Raw genomic sequence first — 17,926 nt, forward strand, 5'->3', positions numbered from 1 at the left:
GTGCCGTTCTATGGCCTGGTGTACGTAACAGATATGAAGTAACTCACATCCTAATATCTGTCTTTGCACGATGTCTCTAAGTGTATAAAATTTTTATCTGCTTTGCAGGGACAGAGTTCACATCAGCAGAGTCTGTTTCTTCGCTGATTTGTGTTCTCTCCTATAGCTATAGTAAATAAACTTCTGTTCTGACCTCATCTAAATTGTATTCCCTTTTTTCCATGACAGAACCAATAAAAGTGTCTCTAAAAATCCTGTTCTCAAGCTTTACTTGTACAATACCAGTTAGTATTAAGGTTTTATTGGCTTTTTTTCCTAATTCAGGTCCAAACAATTATTTCTGAAACTTTTCTTACAAGTACTGCTATTTTTACATTAAGGTAAAATTCGTATCTCCAGAGGTACCAACACAAAACCATTTACAAGTCAAGTCTTACAAATAAAGTGCAAGTGAAATTTAAATTATGGCAAAATTCCTGTTGCTGTTCCTCTGCAGCAGTGACTTGTCCATGTGTATAACTGTATCGTCTCCCTTTTTTTTGTATATGACATTAAATGAAGCTTTACTTTTTGAAGAGTTAGACAGCATAAGATTTTTTCAAAGCCCTGACAAAGTGGAACATGTGCCTTTTTTTTTGTTTCAATTATGTACCCTAGATATCGTATATTGGAAGATTTCTGTTATGGAGACCACCAAATTTGTTGTAAAAAATACATTTTAAAATATGCATTTTAATGAACCATGAGCAGTTTTTAAATAATATCCCACCAAGCTGCAATTTTCCCTTCATGTGGTCGTGTTAAGAACGTTCGTGTAGTCCTGATTCTCAGTTTTATCTCCTCAGCTGCTCTCCTACTAGACCACTTGCTCCTCCAGAAGATCACACAGAAGAAGCTCATGTCACATCCTTGAGTGCAGAGAGGTTGGCATTGCTGGGGCGAATACACCTAGCCAGAGTTATCATTGAAAGCTTGAAAATCCCTCCGGAGAGCATCCAGATTACACCAAGAAAGAAAGGCTTAACGGGGAAGCCTCCAAGGCCTGCATCAGTTAAGTGGTAAGGAGGACTGTTTCTCACCAGCTGGTTACGTGTGCCTTCAGGGTGGATTTCTCTGATGTCTGTTGTGTAGTCCAGCTTTCCTAAGCTCTCCAGACTTCTGAGGTCTTCCCATTTCTCTGCTCCTCTTAGGAAATTGTATACCGTAGACTTCTGAAAGTTAGAGATGTGAATAATTTATCCTGATGTGGGCTCACTTCAGGCTGTGCTTTTCTGAGATTTTGGGGAGGAACAAACGCGCTTTGTGAATGGCAGTACATTGCAAACAAAAGGGTTGTGGGTTTTTTTGGAGGAGAATCTGACATATAGGCAATCTTTTGAAAGAATTCATAAAATAAGTAGTACAATTATGCTAAAAAAAGAGAGTAACTTAATGAATTGTGAATATGAAACTTGCCTGCTATGTTCAGTTTCATTATGCACATTGGATATTTGATGGATTGTGATCATATAGTCACTGTTTTATTCATAGTACCTTCTTTGTTGAGTACCACTTCCCTGTGGCAGCCTCCAAGGACGCAAAAGGACAGGTCTCCGTAACAACAGAAGTAATTCGAGTAGCTTCAAGTAAAATCACAGATGATGGTAAGAGCATTATTTTTCCCCCTTGTATTTAGTATTGTTGAATCCTTCATCTCTTAGAAATTATTTAGTAGCATTTTCTAGGAATTTTCTTTGCTGCCTGAAAAATACAAGTGAAAATACAAGTGAAGGTCGGAGGCCGTCTTGGGCTTAGCGACCATGAAATGATAGAGTTTTCAATTTTTAGCCAAGTAAGGAGGCGGGTGAGCAGTACCGCTACCATGGACTTCCGGAGGGCAGACTTTGCCCTGTTCAGGACACTGGTTGGGAGGGTCCCTTGGGAGACGGTCCTGAAGGGCAAAGGGGCCCAGGAAGGCTGGACCTTCTTCAAGAAGGAAATCTTGAAGGCGCAGGAGCAGGCAGTGCCCATGTGCCGTAAGAAGAGCCGGCGGGGAAGACGGCCGGCCTGGCTGAACAAGGAGCTTATGCTGAGGCTCGGGGAAAAAAAGAGAACTTACCACCTCTGGAAAAAGGGGCAGGCAAGTGAAGAAGAATACAAGGACCTCGTTAGGTCATGCAGGGAGGGAATTAGGAAGGCGAAAGCCCAGCTAGAGGTCAACCTGGCCACGGTCGTGAGGGACAACAAAAAAAGCTTCTATAAATACATTAACAACAAAAAGAGGGCCAAGGAGGATCTCCATCCTCTATTGGATGCGGCGGGGAACATTGTCACGAAGGATGAGGAAAAGGCTGAGGTACTTAATGCCTTCTTTGCCTCAGTCTTTAACAGCCACACAAGGTATCCCCAGGGTATCCGTCTCCCTGAGCTGGATGACAGGGATGGAGAGCAAAATAGGCTCCCCATGATCCAGGAGGAAGCAGTTATGCCACCTGGACACTCATAAGTCTATGGGGCCTGATGGCATCCACCCAAGGGTGCTGAGGGAGCTGGCGGAGGAGCTTGCCAAGCCGCTCTCCATCATTTATCAACAGTCCTGGTCAACGGGGGAGGTCCCGGATGACTGGAGGCTTGCCAACGTGACGCCCATCTACAAGAAGGGTCGGAAGGAGGATCCAGGGAACTACAGGCCTGTCAGCCTGACCTCGGTGCCGGGGAAGATTATGGAGAGGCTCATCTTGAGGGCGCTCACGGGACACGTGCAGGATAACCAAGGGATCAGGCCAAGCCAGCACGGGTTCATGAAAGGCAGGTCCTGCTTGACCAACCTGATCTCCTTCTATGACCAGGTGACCCGCCGAGTGGATGAGGGGAAGGCTGTTGATGTTGTCTACCTGGACTTCAGCAAAGCCTTTGACACTGTTCCCCACAGTATTCTCCTGGAGAAGCTGGCGGCCCGTGGTTTAGACAGGTACACTCTTCGCTGGGTAAAAAACTGGCTGGATGGCCGAGCCCAGAGAGTTGTAGTGAATGGGGTGAGATCCAGCTGGCGGCTGGTCACAAGCGGAGTCCCCCAGGGCTCAGTTTTGGGACTGGTCTTGTTTAATGTCTTTATTGATGATCTGGATGAGGGGGTAGAGTGCTCCCTCAGCAAGTTTGCAGATGACACCAAGTTGGGAGGGAGTGTTGATCTGCTGGAGGGTCGGAAGGCTCTGCAGAGGGATCTGGACAGGCTGGATCCATGGGCTGAGGCCAACCGGATGAAGTTCAATAAGGCCAAGTGCCGGGTTCTACACTTCGGCCACAACAACCCCAGGCAACGCTACAGGCTTGGGGAGGAGTGGCTGGAAAGCTCCCCCGCAGAAAAGGACCTGGGGGTGTTGGTCGACAGCCGGCTGAAGATGAGCCAGCAGTGTGCCCAGGTGGCCAAGAAGGCCACCGGCATCCTGGCCTGTATCAGAAATGGTGTGGCCAGCAGGAGCAGGGAGGTGATCATGCCTCTGTACTCGGCTCTGGTGAGGCCGCACCTCGAATACTGTGTTCAGTTTTGGGCCCCTCACTCCAAGAAGGACCTTGAGGTGCTGGAGCGTGTCCAGAGAAGGGCGACGGAGCTGGTGAGGGGTCTGGAGCACAAGTCTGATGAGGAGCGGCTGAGGGAGCTGGGGTTGTTCAGTCTGGAGAAGAGGAGGCTGAGGGGAGACCTTATCGCTCTCTACAACTGCCTGAAAGGGGGTTGTGGGGAGGTGGGTGCTGGTCTCTTCTCCCAAGTGAAAAGTGACAGGACTAGAGGAAATGGCCTCAAGTTGTGCCAGGGGAGGTTCAGGCTGGATATTAGGAAAAAGTTCTTTACTGAGAGAGTAGTGAAGCACTGGGAGAGGCTGCCCAGGGAGGTGGTGGAGTCACCCTCCCTGGAGGTATTCAAGGAGCGTGTGGATGTAGCATTGTGGGATGTAGCTTGATGGGCATGGAGCTGTGTGGTGTTGGGTGGGTTGGTTTTTGGTGTGTTGTGGTTTGTTGTTGTTGTGTGGGGTGTGTGTGGTTTTTTTGGGGTTTTTTTGGTTTTTTTTTTGGTTTTTTTTTTGGTTGGACTTGATGATCTTACAGGTCTTTTCCAACCTTAGTGATTCTGTGATTCTGTGATTAGTGGCACCTCTGCCAACTGAGTTGCTGTCCTGCAGGTAGTGGAATGCTCCTCTCAGGGAGAAGGGAGCCAAGTGATTTTTATTTTTTTTTTCTTCCAAGAATACTTTTTTTTCCCCAAGAATACTTTTTTGCACCTCAAATGCTGTGTTCAGTTTTGGGCCCCTCACTACAAGAAAGACATTGAGGTGCTGGAGCGTGTCCAGAGAAGGGCGACGGAGCTGGTGAGGGGTCTGGAGCACAAGTCTTGTGAGGAGCGGCTGAGGGAGCTGGGGTTGTTCAGTCTGGAGAAGAGGAGGCTGAGGGGAGACCTCATCGCTCTCTACAACTGCCTGAAAGGGGGTTGTGGTGAGGTGGGTGTTGGTCTCTTCTCCCAAGTGACGAGTGACAGGGCAAGAGGAAATGGCCTCAAGTTGCGCCAGGGGAGGTTCAGGCTGGGTATTAGGAAAAATGTCTTTACTGAGAGTGTGGTGAAGCATTGCAACAGACTGCCCAGGGAGGTGGTGGAGTCTCGATCCCTGGAGGTATTTAAAAGACGTGTGGATGAGGCACTTGCGGACATGGTTTAGTGGTGAACTTAACAGGGTTAGGTTTACGGTTGGACTTTATGATCTTGATGGTCTTTTCCAACCTAAACGATTCTATGATTCTGTGATTCTCTAAGAAGTATTCATATTGGGATTTTCACATTTCTTTCCTAGGGACATAATAGCAGGTCAGTAAGCCCATTCCTTCATTTCAACATAAAACCAATATCCTTTCTGCAATAGTATGAGGATGATAAAGTACTTTTAGAAATATCAGAGATACTTATATCTCAAAGCAATAATTTTTCCAGATGCTGAAGTATGTCACATAACATGTGCAAGAGTGCAGAGAGTCTGCTGGATCCAGGAGATCTTGACAAGTCCTGTGCTCAAATTAGTCAATATTAATCTCTTTACTGAGAGTCACCCGTGTTGTATCCCTGCGAACAATTTTTGTTATGTTTCTCTCCTCAGTGAGCAGAGAATGCTGTATGAGCAAGATTGTCTCTGCCCAGTCTTTCCAAAAACTGGAATTCCAGGGTGACTTTGAAATGTCTCTCCCATATGGTCATTCATTGGCTTTGCATTTTTCTGGGTGGCACTTGAGAGACCTGGGGGTAATTCTGAGTTCTCTTCTATATTCTCCATTTGTGCGTAGACAAAACATCTCATTCTTCTGAATCTTAGCTCTTTGCAATACAAAAATAATACAGCCTCCTGCACTTTGTCTTGTGTAGTTAGATTCCAGCTCTTTGGAACCTAGAAAAAGAGAAAATAATTTGAAGAAGCCGTCAAGTCAATCCACTGTACTGTTATCTTCCCTGAGAGCTGTTTATCTCACTTAGTAAAGATGCCGAATGGGAAAAATTCCATAGCCATCCCAGGCAAGCTGCAGAAGTGCTGCGCTTCCTGTTAGAAAAGTTTCCTTGTGTCTAACTTGAGTTTTTGTCATCACAAGAATACTGACCGTTTCCGTTGTGAACAAGGAAAGCATACTACTTCAACACTGTTATTGTACTTCTTGTTCTTCTCGTTTCTAGACTAAACGCCAATTCAGTCAGTCTTTTCTTGCGGATATTACTTTTCTCCTGAACCTGCGATTATTCTTGCAGCTCAGCTTTGACTCTCTCGAGATATTCTTGAAATACCTTGCTCAAAACGAGACAAGGTTCTCCCACTGAAGAACGGAAAGTCTTACTGTATGCTAGGATGACAGAGACTTGGTATCAACTGCAGCCTTCAGATGCTGTTATAATATTAATTTTGTCATGCTGTCCTCATGCTATTTTCTGGCCTTGGAAAATGAAGAACAGTTTACTTTGGGCTTTATGTTAATAAGTCATGCAAAATTAAATGATTGTGTGTGTAACAGAGCAATCGCCACAGGAAGGTTTATTTATATTCAGTTAATTTTGAGTATTTGTTGCTCCTGTGAGCAACAATAAAAAAAAAAAAAGTAAATTACCTGCAGAGTTGTAATTTAATAGGTTGAAACCTCAAGTGATTCTTGTTGAGGGTTCCAGCAACAGTCCTCCCCCTTTCAGCTCCCAGCCTTGCTTGATCTCTGATTCTGGCAGATGTGCAAATGCTTTCTGTGTGTTTGTCCTCCTCCTCAGACATGCCGTCACTTTCCCCTCATACCTTCTGAACTTCATGTGTCTCTACTCACCCTGCCTGTTCTCTGCAGAGACTGAAGATTTCTCTGTTCCCGATGAAGCTCAAAAGGCAGGTTAGCTCTGAATCCAGCTAAGAGCTCACAAGTCTCTGTCTTCCTTGCAGTGGTGAAATTTCAGCAGCGGTTTGTGTTCCCTGTCCGTTTCGGTGGAACGATGATAGAGCACTGGTGGAGCTCTGACCTTGCTTTTAAAATCTGCATGAGAAAAGGCACACAGAAAAAGGTACTTATTAGAAGTTGTTTATACTTTGTCTATTGAAAAGCAAAGAAATTTGTTGCATTTCTAAGACAGCAGTGGCTTTTCTAAGTCTTCTGCAAGGCTTCATTGCAACTGCTGCCATCTCAACCGTCAGAGGCAAAACAGACAAAGTAACGTGGCTTGACTGAGCCGCTTCTTCATCAACTATTGCCATGTATTACGAAGGGAAATGACATTATGTGCAGATACTTGAAGTTGAACTAATTGCTGTTCAGTCTTGTCACCCAACTAAATGATTTTCTGAGTTTGAGACTGACAGGCAAAAAAAATTGTCCTTCCCTTATCTTTAAAACTGATCTCTTGCTGTTTAAGTATATTGGATCAATTACAAGCATTAGTCTTCACTTGAGAACACACCTCGTTTAGCAATATAGAATGAGTTAATGTGGATGCAGTTGATATCATTACTCTGCCCAGGATATGGGGAATAATGTGAGGTGTGAGAAGCTGGTGTAACTTGTGCATTTGGGGGGAAAAAAAAAAAAGTATCTTTCATTTTGCTAAAAATATTTGCTTGATGAAAATATCATCTGCATGTGATGAAGTCAGTGAGAGCTGTTAACTCAGCTTATGTTTTGTTTCAATCAACACCAAGGATATCTGCCCATCTGTTCTAGTAGGAGCTTTTCTTTTAATGGGTGAATAAATTGCATCTTTAAGTATGGAAATTCTTCTCAGTTACTAGGATTTGGGATGTTCATTTTTGCATTCACCTGGAACTGTTTACTGTAGGTACTGGTAGAATTTTCCTTACTGTTGTCATAGTGAGACTTGAAATTGGAAATAAGGGAAATCCCTCTTGGTACAACTAATGGTATAGGAGTGAGGAGGGTAAGCGGCTGACCGTGGCTTCTCAGAAGACTTTTGTTTTGTATTACGCCCTTAGTTCTTTAAACCTGAGAGAAATCTTGCAAAATGGATTCTTTTTCTGCCCTCAGCCAGTGGCCATTGGCTCAGCAGTGCTTCAGTTATGCAAGGTTATTCAGTCCGAGTTGCTCACTGTCAGCTGTGAAGTACCTGTGGAAAAAGAGGGAGGTCAGACACAAGTTGGGCCACTAAAGGTATGTGTTTTACCATATAGGGTTTGAGTTAAACGACCTGTTGTTACTAATTTTGGCTGGATGTTCTCTCTTTTCTTTTTTTTCCCCCTTAATCTTTCCTCCTCTTTCTTTTCTCTCTGTTCTAATTTGCTAGGTCCTGGATATGAAGGTTTGTAAGACCAATACAAGATAACGTGAACCTTTTTTTACCTTAGAGTTTCAGATAAATATTTTGAACCTTCTGCAAGTCTAAGGATGTTGCTGTGTGAAGCTCCCCTGGCTGCAGGGTAAAACAAGTGTCAATAAGCTAGGGCTTGGATACAGAAACCACTCGACAGGCAAATTTTCAATGGCACATGTTCAGGGCTGGGAGCTTTGGCTTCTGCTCCACACGTGACATGAGCTGAGGTCTCTCCTGACGCAGAGGCCTGATGCTCCCTGTCATTGGTACCACCTTGTCACTCAGGAGTTACCTTCTCCAGCTAGACTTTCTAGCAGCATGCTCAACTTCTGATTGAGAAGGATTAACAGTCCTGCACAGCACATTTGAGAGATTTGTGAGTTCTGAGGATAAACAGCTCTCTAGATTAGCAAGTGAAGGTTTAAAAAAGTATTTGGGAATTTTACATTCAGAGCTCCTAAATTATTCCCGGAGAACGTGAGCACGGACTGCTTCTGTCACTTTGTAATTCACAGGATGAGCGATGTTCTCTGTCATGTGGCTGTGAAACTTCTTCCAGAGAAGCCATGCAGCAGAGCTGCCAGTTGAGAAGCCGCAGAAGGGTGTAACATAAAATCTAGGGGTTACGTGTTGGAGGAGTTAATTGAAGGCAGGAAGGAGAAATGGTGTGTGGTGCTGGAGAGAATGGAGCTGAACAGGGTGTGAGAGGAGAAAAGTGGAAGGTAGTGTTGTGGGGAATTAATTAACTGAATTTCAGTGCAAGAACATATGAAACGGGAAGCTAATACTTAAAGAAAACTGATTTTGGTCACCCTGTCTCTTAGATTTCACTCACTCAGTGTAATACCTACCTATCAGCAGTACATGAGTGTCCAGCTATGCTGGCCAGGGCACGGAGGATAAGGGATGTCAGCTATTGAGTCCACTTTGCATTTCTTAGGTTCTTTCTGACAGATGGTCTTGAACTCCTCATCTTTGGATGTGTTCTTTATACCCTTTAAGAGTAGACACAATTTGGGATCTTTTGCCCCAATATCTTGTCTCATCCTAAGTCTTAGGCAAAACTCTTGAGTCTGATTTTTATTTTTTTCCTTATTTGGGCGTTTTATGGCTCCAATCGTTTTCTTTATCCTGCTACCTTATCTTCTAGGCTTCAGTTTGTTCATCCCCTTCTTGCTGTCATGTCATGTGAATGAATCCAGCAGATCTATGATGCTCTCTAGTAATTAACACTTGCAATTCCTTTAACCCTCGTTCTGGTGTTTCTTTCATTGCTTTTACACACACATTTTCATTCATACCAATCTAACTATTTCTCTTGCAAATCTTGACGAGATGAAGAGGCAATTCAAACGTAGGACAGAGTGTTAAAAAACAAAACAAAACCCAAAAAACCCAACCTCAGAAAAAAAGAAGACAAATGCAGTGGAATATGTAGACTGTTGGAGAGAAAAAAAAAAGGACCCCACGGAAGGGAGAGCAGTTAGGGACAGCTAAAATCAGCAGGGAGTGTGGAAGTGAAAGAGCAGTGAAAGAAAACATTTAGAGAGGAACACTTCTTTTTCATAATTTTTCTCAAGCAGCAAGTGCTGTAACGAAGTGGAGCAAATGACAGTTGTGATACCTTGTCACAGTACTTTTCACCTTGGCTTGGTGGGTGTTCATTTTTCAGTCAGCTTTGCGATCGGTTTTAATTTTTTCCTGTATTCAGCTGTAATTGTATGTTTTTGTACTTGAGCTACTGCTTTATTTGATAAAACCACATGTAGTTTATTTTGCAGTGACAGTTGTAGCTCGTAACCAGCATGTGTCTAAAGCCTTCTGGGTGGTGATCTAACACAGTTCTTAAACAAAACGTGCGATGCATTTTCCTGAGTCTATGTTGCAGTCTCTTGCTTTTGTATGGGCCACGTCTTCTGATCAGCCTGCCTTGCCTTGCACAATGCAGGTATCCTTAGAGCTCGCAGCCGACAACAAAGACTTCACTCGCACCGCTGCCAGGTCAGCTACAGCTGGGCAGCGAGTCCCAGCTCATGCCGTAAGAAGTCCCCGGCTGGAATTGCAGGAGCCCAACAGGAAGAGTGTAAATGCAGAAAGCCCTCGCTGCTTGAAACTTCACAACCACGAGGACTCACAGAAGACAGGAGCAGCCAGCATAAACATCGTGCAGCCACCACAGGCTGTACCAACCTCTGTAGCCCGTAATCTGATGACACAAATAACTGCATCTGAAGAGGATGGGTTACTACTGCACGTGCTGTTGATGGTGCCTGATGGAAAGGATTTTGTTGCTGAAGGGTCTGGGCTCAACAGTTCTTGTAACGTGTATTTAAACTGCAAGCTGCTCAGCACTGAGGAGGCAACGAGATCTGCTGTTATATGGGGCACAACACAACCTGCCTTTAATTTTTCTCAGGCAAGTCACAAGTCTTCCGCTTAACACTGACTGAAATGTGCTATTCCACATTGACAAACGTATTTCAAAGATAAGTTACTTTTATATATGTAGGAACTTCTCTGCTTGGCTCTGTCCAGTATATTAGAAGTATTTTCAGTATTGTTTTGGCTGCATTGCACTGTTTGAAATGCAGTTCTTTGAATCATCCAAACGAGACTCTTGAAGTACAAAAGAAAAATAGTCAGAAAAGTTTAGGTTAAAACTGAAAAAAGGTTGACTTCTCCTTTCTTCCTTTTTGGTAAGAAAACATGTTGTTGATGGCATCCTAATATGTAGATGTAGGATTTTTTTGTTTGTTCCATTGCTCGGTGTTCTTTTTCTTCTCAATGGATATATCAGCACAGAAGTGTGGGTTACTCTCCTAATACGGGCCAGAGCCTTCCCCTGGCAAACAGCAGAATTTCAGGCATTTACTAATGTTATGAGTTCATAAATTTTTTTATGGACAGTTTTCTTTGGTAATGTCAGGATGCTCAAATGCATTCCTTTTAACAATAATGATTTGTGAGACTCCTTAGTCTTCAGCTGAAAGAGTGAAGTGTAAAAACACAGCAAAAAACATCTGAAACAGTTGTCTGAAATGATTTATCTGTTGTTTAGTAAACAGGCTTTTAAAGATAAAAGCAATGTTTTTTAAGATAGAATATGATCTTATGTTAAAATTTATCTAAATTGCATTTATTTTCCTAGCTAGCTCTTTTCCAAGCCTACTAGTTTTCTGAAACTTGTTAGGCAAATATGCATTTACTTTTTAATTTCCATTTCTAAAGAGCACAATTCTGTAGACTGGAATAACGTAGCATTACCAGAATGCTCTGTACTTAGCAAATAGCTGCCAGTGTATTCTGTGTACTAATTCTGCATTAAACTCTTTCAGGTGATGCCGTTTTCACTGACTTCCAAACACTTGGAGCGGCTGAAGAACAATGTCATGATTATTGAAGCATGGAACAAGACGGGAAGCCCTGGCTGTGACAGACTGCTAGGATTAGTGAAACTTCCTCTGCATCAGTTTTACATCTCGTTCAAGTAAACATCTTTGTTCCATATTTTATTGGGTTGGAATATATCCTACCTGATGCTCAGAGAAAGAAGGGAGGGATGGTGTCTGGGGTTTGTGTGGGAGGATTCTTAATTATGCTTTATAGCAAAGGGTGTTTTTGTCCTGCCAAGATTCCTCTGGCACTTTCCTACACTAAGCAGAATATGGGTAAGTTACACTGTCCTCGTACAGAAACACAAGTAGACTGTGAGAAATAAAGATGCTGTGCTGCGTCAGGTTTGGAGCCAGGTTAACTCGTGGTCCTGTGGAATAGTAAAACTGTGAGACATCAAAGTGACTGCACGGGAAAAGTAAGTGTGGCTTTCCATTGGTGATTTTCCAAGGTTACGACTGATTGAGTGTTTTTATTCCTGATTATGCTCTGCATAGATCCCACGGCTCAGGATGCTGTCAGTTTGCACAGCACAGGATAATGCTTGTGGTATCAAAAAGGTCTTTAAATACTTCATGTTTTAATTGTCGTTTTATCCAATGGGTCTCTCCAGAGCTCTTTGTTCTTTTTGGTTCAGTGTTTTGGCTTCTTGTTCAATAAAATACCTGCTTAAAGCAATTTAAATTAATGGAAATACTGGACAGAAGAGATTCTTTCTAATGCAAAGGATTAATTCCTTTTATTTTGGTCAGACTAGTGATAGGTGGAAATCAGGTGGTGCTGGAACTGACTGGCCACTACTTTGTTAATTATTAGTGTGTCATTTGTATAATTTTTTCAGTAATTCACTGTAGTTTACTTGTGTATATCTTCTGTGTATTTTAGAGGTTTTTACATTTCTCTGGGAGACCCTCCCTGTTCCTTCTTTTATTCCTGCCCAAATCCATCTCCAAAGGCGCATAACTGCCTCATAAAAATATAATACAGCTACAGCATATTAGTAGGAGTCTTGTTCCAGTTCATCACCTCGCTCACAGATTTCTAGGCTGGCGTATAGCTAAGGCCATGTTAGTTTTTGGAGAGCTGTGCTATCTCATTGCTGAAAATAGCTCATGGATCCATGCTTTGTGAAGACTAATGTAATTGAGATGGATTTGGGAGGAATGGAGATAGTTTGGTTTCTAACTGCATTGAAAGTCCCATGTAAAATGAGCTTTGTGTGCTCGTGTTCATATTCAGATGGCTCCTGCTCACGCTGGGGCTTTTTTGTTTTAATCTCTTCTAGAGATCCAAAGATTGCCCACCTACTTCTTCAAGCTCAGTATCCAGTGGTTGCTGTGGACAGCTATATGCCTGTGATAGATGTTTTTACTGGCAGTAAAAGTGGAAGCCTGAGGGTCATTCTGGCAATGGGCTCAGCTGATCAAATAGTGGCACTGCAAAGGCTAAAAAAAGAAGAAGGAATGATACCTCCCGTCACACAGCGCCCTTCCCACTTTCTGGACCCTCCTCCTACAAAGCCCACAATGGTATTGTTCAATAAATTCCCATTCTTGTAGTTAGGGTCACGTGAAAAGGATTTTACCAGTGGGTTCACTAACAGACCAGTGATCCCCAATCTCTTCTGATGCTGTAGCCAATTTTGTAATAAATGATAATACTCTTTGTGGAATTACACTGTACTCTTCTTACCCACTTTCCCTCACCAGTCTTGACATTATTGCCCTTTTTACTGCCCTGCATATCCACTGCTTCTATCTACATGACAAGTGCAGTAAAAAAAAAAAACCCAAATTATAGAAAATCTTAATTCTCACAGCCTTATTCTGTACCATACAGGTTTTGCCACTACCTTTGAGTTGGATATGTAGGAATTTTCAAGCTTTTTATGTGCTGTGTTTTTTGGCTTTTGCAGAAAAAAAAAATTGCTGTCAGGCTTTTGATGTTTCTGTGAACTTTAGGAGGAAAACGGCAGACAGTGGTTCTGCCCCCCATCTCAGGCTTCTTAGTATCTTATGTTCCTAGTCCTCTTGTATGTTGTTTCCTAAAGAGCATCCTTTCCATGTGGACTTCCTTTGTTTTATTAGCAGTTAGACAAAGAAGGGGAAGACCTGATGGAGCATGTGTTTGAGATCCATGTGGAGAGTGTGAAAGGACTCACTCCCTTACAGTCCACCGTCTGGGGAGAGGCCGACTGCTACGTACAGTACCATTTCCCAGTTCAAGAGGCTGGTTGTGGTGCACTGCAAGGAACTGAATTGCATGAGGATGGTAAGTCTCTTTTATGATACATCCTTATTTAGAGCATTGCTTTAGTTAAATATTGTTTAATAATGTTCTGTCTGCTTAAATAAGAGGGTTTGCATTTCTCTGAGCTCCCATAATGCAGCCAATGCTTGCTTTCCTCAGAAGATCTGCATACGATTGTACTTGGGCAGCGTCAGTAAATTAAAAGCCTGCTTTGACTAAGGCAGACGGCAAAGTTCCCAGCAAAAACAAAGATACCTAGTTCTCAATCTCTTCACATGGTACCTTTGGTTTTTTTTCCTAAGATCCTAGAGGGCTTTGCCAACTGATCCTGCAAAGATACAAGAACAGATTTGCAGGGAATGCTAAGATTGTATACAGTTAAACTTAACAAAGGCATTACATACACAAGCCTTTCAAGATGCTCATTTTCATGGATATACCAAGAGAAGACTTGCCTGATTTAAATCATTTGGATTATAAAGGAATATTTAACTAATTGCAATTGTAGAAGAGGATTTAGTGTTGACCTTGAGTGCTTTGAATCACCAATATATATTTCCTCTGAAAAATGACAGTCAGTTACATTGCTCCATAACAACTCCTGGGCACTACGTCAGCTTCCAGCCACATTTAACGGTAGTTTGCAGCCTGTGGCTCACAGGTTCATGGGACTGCATGAATTGCTTGTAAAAGATTTGTGAAGTGAAACTCAGAAGAGCAAGCCTTCTGGCAGGAGGGTTTAACTTATCGTCCACAGGTCCTGCCTCCTGAAGGACTGCAAATAGAAAAAGGTTGAAACCCGCAAACGCAACTGTTTTTAACCAACTCTGCTTGCCTTGTAGGCATCAAATTAAAGCCGTTTCGCACAGCAACCACTTTGTGCGTTCCTGATCCCGTCTTTAATGATGAGCATCATCATTCTTTGTTGGTTCCTGCTGATGTCCCGGTCCAGAGGCTCCTGGTCAGTGCATTTATGGCACCAGGAGCGGCTGGAGGAGGAATCCAGTTTGAAGTCTGGTGCAGGTACAGAATAACATCCTATTCTTTGTAGATGTCAGAGCAATACAGATAGAGACATATCTGGTATTGAAAAATCTCTAGCTGTGGGATGGATATTTAATAGTAAGTGAAAAAATGGTGAGCTCTTCAACATTTGGTGATGAATATCTGCATTTAAGATTGCATTTAAGACGTGTGAGCCTTTTTTTCCCTCCAAGAGTGCCGATTACTTTTTTCTTCTTACAACTGCATTAGAAAGTGTGTGCTCTTAGTTTTGCTTTTTTCCACTTTGTTATCAGCAGAGTGATCTAAAAGTAGTTTTTAAACACTTGGCACATCTAAATTTTACTTAATAGCACCCTGGCAGTATAATTTCATTGTTTTGGCGTTGTTTTTTTCCCTAATACAAGTCACCAATTACAAAAAAACATACTATATAATATTTCTAAGTTCAAATTGTAGTTTCTTTGGCAACTGAAACTAATTACTAGTAGCAGAAAGCAGGGACCATGAAGACAGGTAGCTTTAGAAAAGCATAATTGTAATAATCATAATGTGTTCATTCTGTAGTGAACAAACCAAGCTATTTAAAATTTGCAAGTTCACATCAGAATTATTACACGCTGGATGAGTTTACATTAATATTGGTAATGACCAGAGCAGTTGAAGTGACCAGTTGTTAGTACCTGGCATTCAAAAATGTGCTTTGTCTCAGTTTCCTGAGAACAATTAGACTCTGGTTTAATCTTGCCCTGACCACTCACTGATAGTGGCTGGTAAATTTAGGCTGGTTTGAACCAAAGGAACAAACTACTGAACCGGAAGCCTTTTAAGAATTCTGTAAACATCCTCTTGCCGGTTTGCAATATTTGAAATGGAAAAAGCATACCAACAGATCCTTGTAATTAGGAAGGAGATTAGATACTGACTGCCAGATTCCAAATCAAGAGAGTTCTTGCTATGATGCTGTCAGCATCCTGGATTACTCCTAGAAGTGTCTGGGGAAAAAGTAGAAACGAACAGGTGTAATATTCCGAGATATTGGGAGTGCTATTCAGGCAGTGCTCTACCCAAGATTCGAACAGTCAATTAATGTTCAGGATTTGTCCCAAAATGGAAAGGGAAACACAAGTCTACAGCATTACCATGTTACTCAGTCACTGCTGCTGAAAACCCAGTGGATGCCTTTCTCCTAGTCTGCCTGTTGTTCTTTAGACACAATGCCAAAACTTGCTTTAGGATGAGTCTGAAGCCAAGTAGCACAGTAAGAAACAGTCTAGGGTCATTTTTTGCACTCATAAACTGGTACCACAAATCTGTTCTGCAAGTAGCATTTTTATTTGTTAATGGAAATTGAGAGCAGAGAATATTTGGTGCCAGATCCTTCTCTTGTTTTTCTTTGGGATGCCAATTTTTAGTAGTGTTTCTGCTACTTGCTCTGACTAGTGCAAAAGTACATTTGTAGCATTATCTACATGAGCACTTACTGGGTTTTTTTCTGTGGAAATTCACTTACTTGAGTTTATCCCTTAGCTGTCAGGAGACTAACTAGTGTTTGAAGACACACAAATTAAAGTTGACTTATGTACAGTCTTGAAAGAAATAATGATCATTTTGTCATAATCAAACCAGCACGACTGATGCGGCGGCTTTGTGTCTTACCAGGTATTATTACCCAAATGTCAGAGATCAGATGGTTGCCAAAGGGACCCTGCCTTTGTCACGGCTGTGTGCCATGGTGACTATGCAGCATCGGGAAGAAATAGGGATACAGACTTTTAATCTTCCATTGGTCCCCAGGACTGATTCCTCAGAGGAATTTCATCCACGGTCTTCAGGTAAGGAAGGCTTGTGGGTTTTCACTTTATTTTTAAAAGTGAAAGTCTGTGTACTTGCTGCCAAGGGAAAAAAAAATAGGTATTTGTGTTGGAAACTGACACCAGCCATGAGTGTTTTTCCTCCCAGCTTTCACTATCACCATACCTAGTGCAGAATCAGTGATTAAACATGAGCAACCTCAAACTCTTAACAAGTTTAAAAAAGCTCTCCCTGTGTATTGAACTGTTTAGTTGCCAAATAAGCCACAGTCTGTAGTTAAGCTTCCCATGTAAGGTAGGGAATGGGAGATCTGAAGAAGGGCTGTTTATGGCACATGGTATGAGCAGAGACGTCTTTCTGTTCTCTTGTGGTTCTCTCAAATAATGCAAACATCAGCTCTGGGAAGGCCACTGAGGAAATCTGAGGCAGCTTCTTGGAAAAAACAGCCGTAAAAAAAGCTGGGGCTGGAAAGGGAGTGCAGTATGCATCAGTTATTTTGTAATAGGTTAGCCACGTGCAGCAGCAGCAAATCCGTCTCTTTGAAGATTTTGTCACTGCAGCACTATAAAAAAGATGTGTTGAAATACTGCAGTCGGATATTTTAAAACTATTACAATGAATGCACACATGAGGACGCGGCTGGGTTAAACAGCATCTCCTAGTTTTACTATGCCATAAATTTGCCAATGAGAAGGAGCCATTGAGACCATCTGATCTGACTGCCAGTAGGTCAGATTGCAGTCCTTAAAATTTCCTTCTGTGCCTCCTGTATCAGGCCATAACTTCTGTCTGAAGCACAGCATCTTGCACAGTCAATCCCAATGAATTTCATACGGAGTTATTTTTTTGCATTAATTGACTAAGTTTTGTATTAAGAGGTATAAGTATTAATTGTATTGGATGTAACTGTGTAAAAAGTTGACCATTTCTTTCCTTTCTTTCTTTCATTTAATCCAGGCTTGCTTGATGTGAGCGTGAGATACCTGCGATCCATGAAAACAGCAGCAGGAATAACTGCTCAAGCTGTTTCTCTTTCTGTACAAATACACAGAGCAGCTGGCTTGCAAGCAGCAGCTAGGTAAAGCCTAATTCAAAAAGGAAGATTTTTCTCTTAAAATAGCTTTATCTGGAGGCAGCAGGCTGAGACATTAGATCAGAACAAATTGTAACTGGCCAACTTCCCGTCTGCAGAGACTGAGATTCAAACTGGGTTCTGATCAGAAGTTAAAATAACCTTATAAAGAACATCGGTGGTTATTTTTGTCCCGTAAGCTGCAGTACAGTGTGATAGCATTCATTCTGCAGAAGGCTCAAGACTGTAAGGCCACATTTTTCTATACCAAAAGCTGATATAAAAATTGGCTGATATAAAGTGGTACCTCTTTGGGCATTGGATCTTGGTGTTACTGATGCTATTTAAAAGCTAGCTGAGATTTGTTTTCTTGAATTTCACTGTGGAAACATTGATAAACTAACTGGTAAATGAAACATGTTCCTTTTCACCAGAAGGCTGCTGCTCTAAGTGCACGGTATCACCTGAACTTAGTTCCAACATGCGATTTTTCAAGAATTAAGAAAGAAAGGGCTAGAAGAGAGGGAGTCAATTCCAGAAGAGAAGGATGGCTCCTGTCATTCTAAAGCAGTGCTCACTGACCCTTTCTCAGT

The 17,926-nt window shown here is 42.3% G+C and overlaps 1 protein-coding gene across 1 annotated transcript in view; it reads left to right on the forward strand.

Moving 5' to 3' along the window:
- C2CD3 (C2 domain containing 3 centriole elongation regulator) overlaps window positions 1–17,926 on the forward strand; it is a 53,256-nt gene that overhangs the window by 7,783 nt on the left and 27,547 nt on the right. The window contains exons 10-20 of the mRNA XM_059816441.1: window positions 846–1,058; window positions 1,531–1,643; window positions 6,426–6,544; window positions 7,519–7,641; window positions 9,750–10,217; window positions 11,137–11,288; window positions 12,480–12,723; window positions 13,282–13,465; window positions 14,287–14,467; window positions 16,109–16,281; window positions 17,219–17,339. Of these exons, the coding sequence (XP_059672424.1) occupies window positions 846–1,058; window positions 1,531–1,643; window positions 6,426–6,544; window positions 7,519–7,641; window positions 9,750–10,217; window positions 11,137–11,288; window positions 12,480–12,723; window positions 13,282–13,465; window positions 14,287–14,467; window positions 16,109–16,281; window positions 17,219–17,339 (2,091 nt within the window). The remainder of the gene's footprint in view (window positions 1–845; window positions 1,059–1,530; window positions 1,644–6,425; window positions 6,545–7,518; window positions 7,642–9,749; window positions 10,218–11,136; window positions 11,289–12,479; window positions 12,724–13,281; window positions 13,466–14,286; window positions 14,468–16,108; window positions 16,282–17,218; window positions 17,340–17,926) is intronic.

This window comes from Gavia stellata, chromosome 1, assembly GCF_030936135.1.
Source record: "Gavia stellata isolate bGavSte3 chromosome 1, bGavSte3.hap2, whole genome shotgun sequence".
Taxonomy (NCBI): domain Eukaryota; kingdom Metazoa; phylum Chordata; class Aves; order Gaviiformes; family Gaviidae; genus Gavia; species Gavia stellata.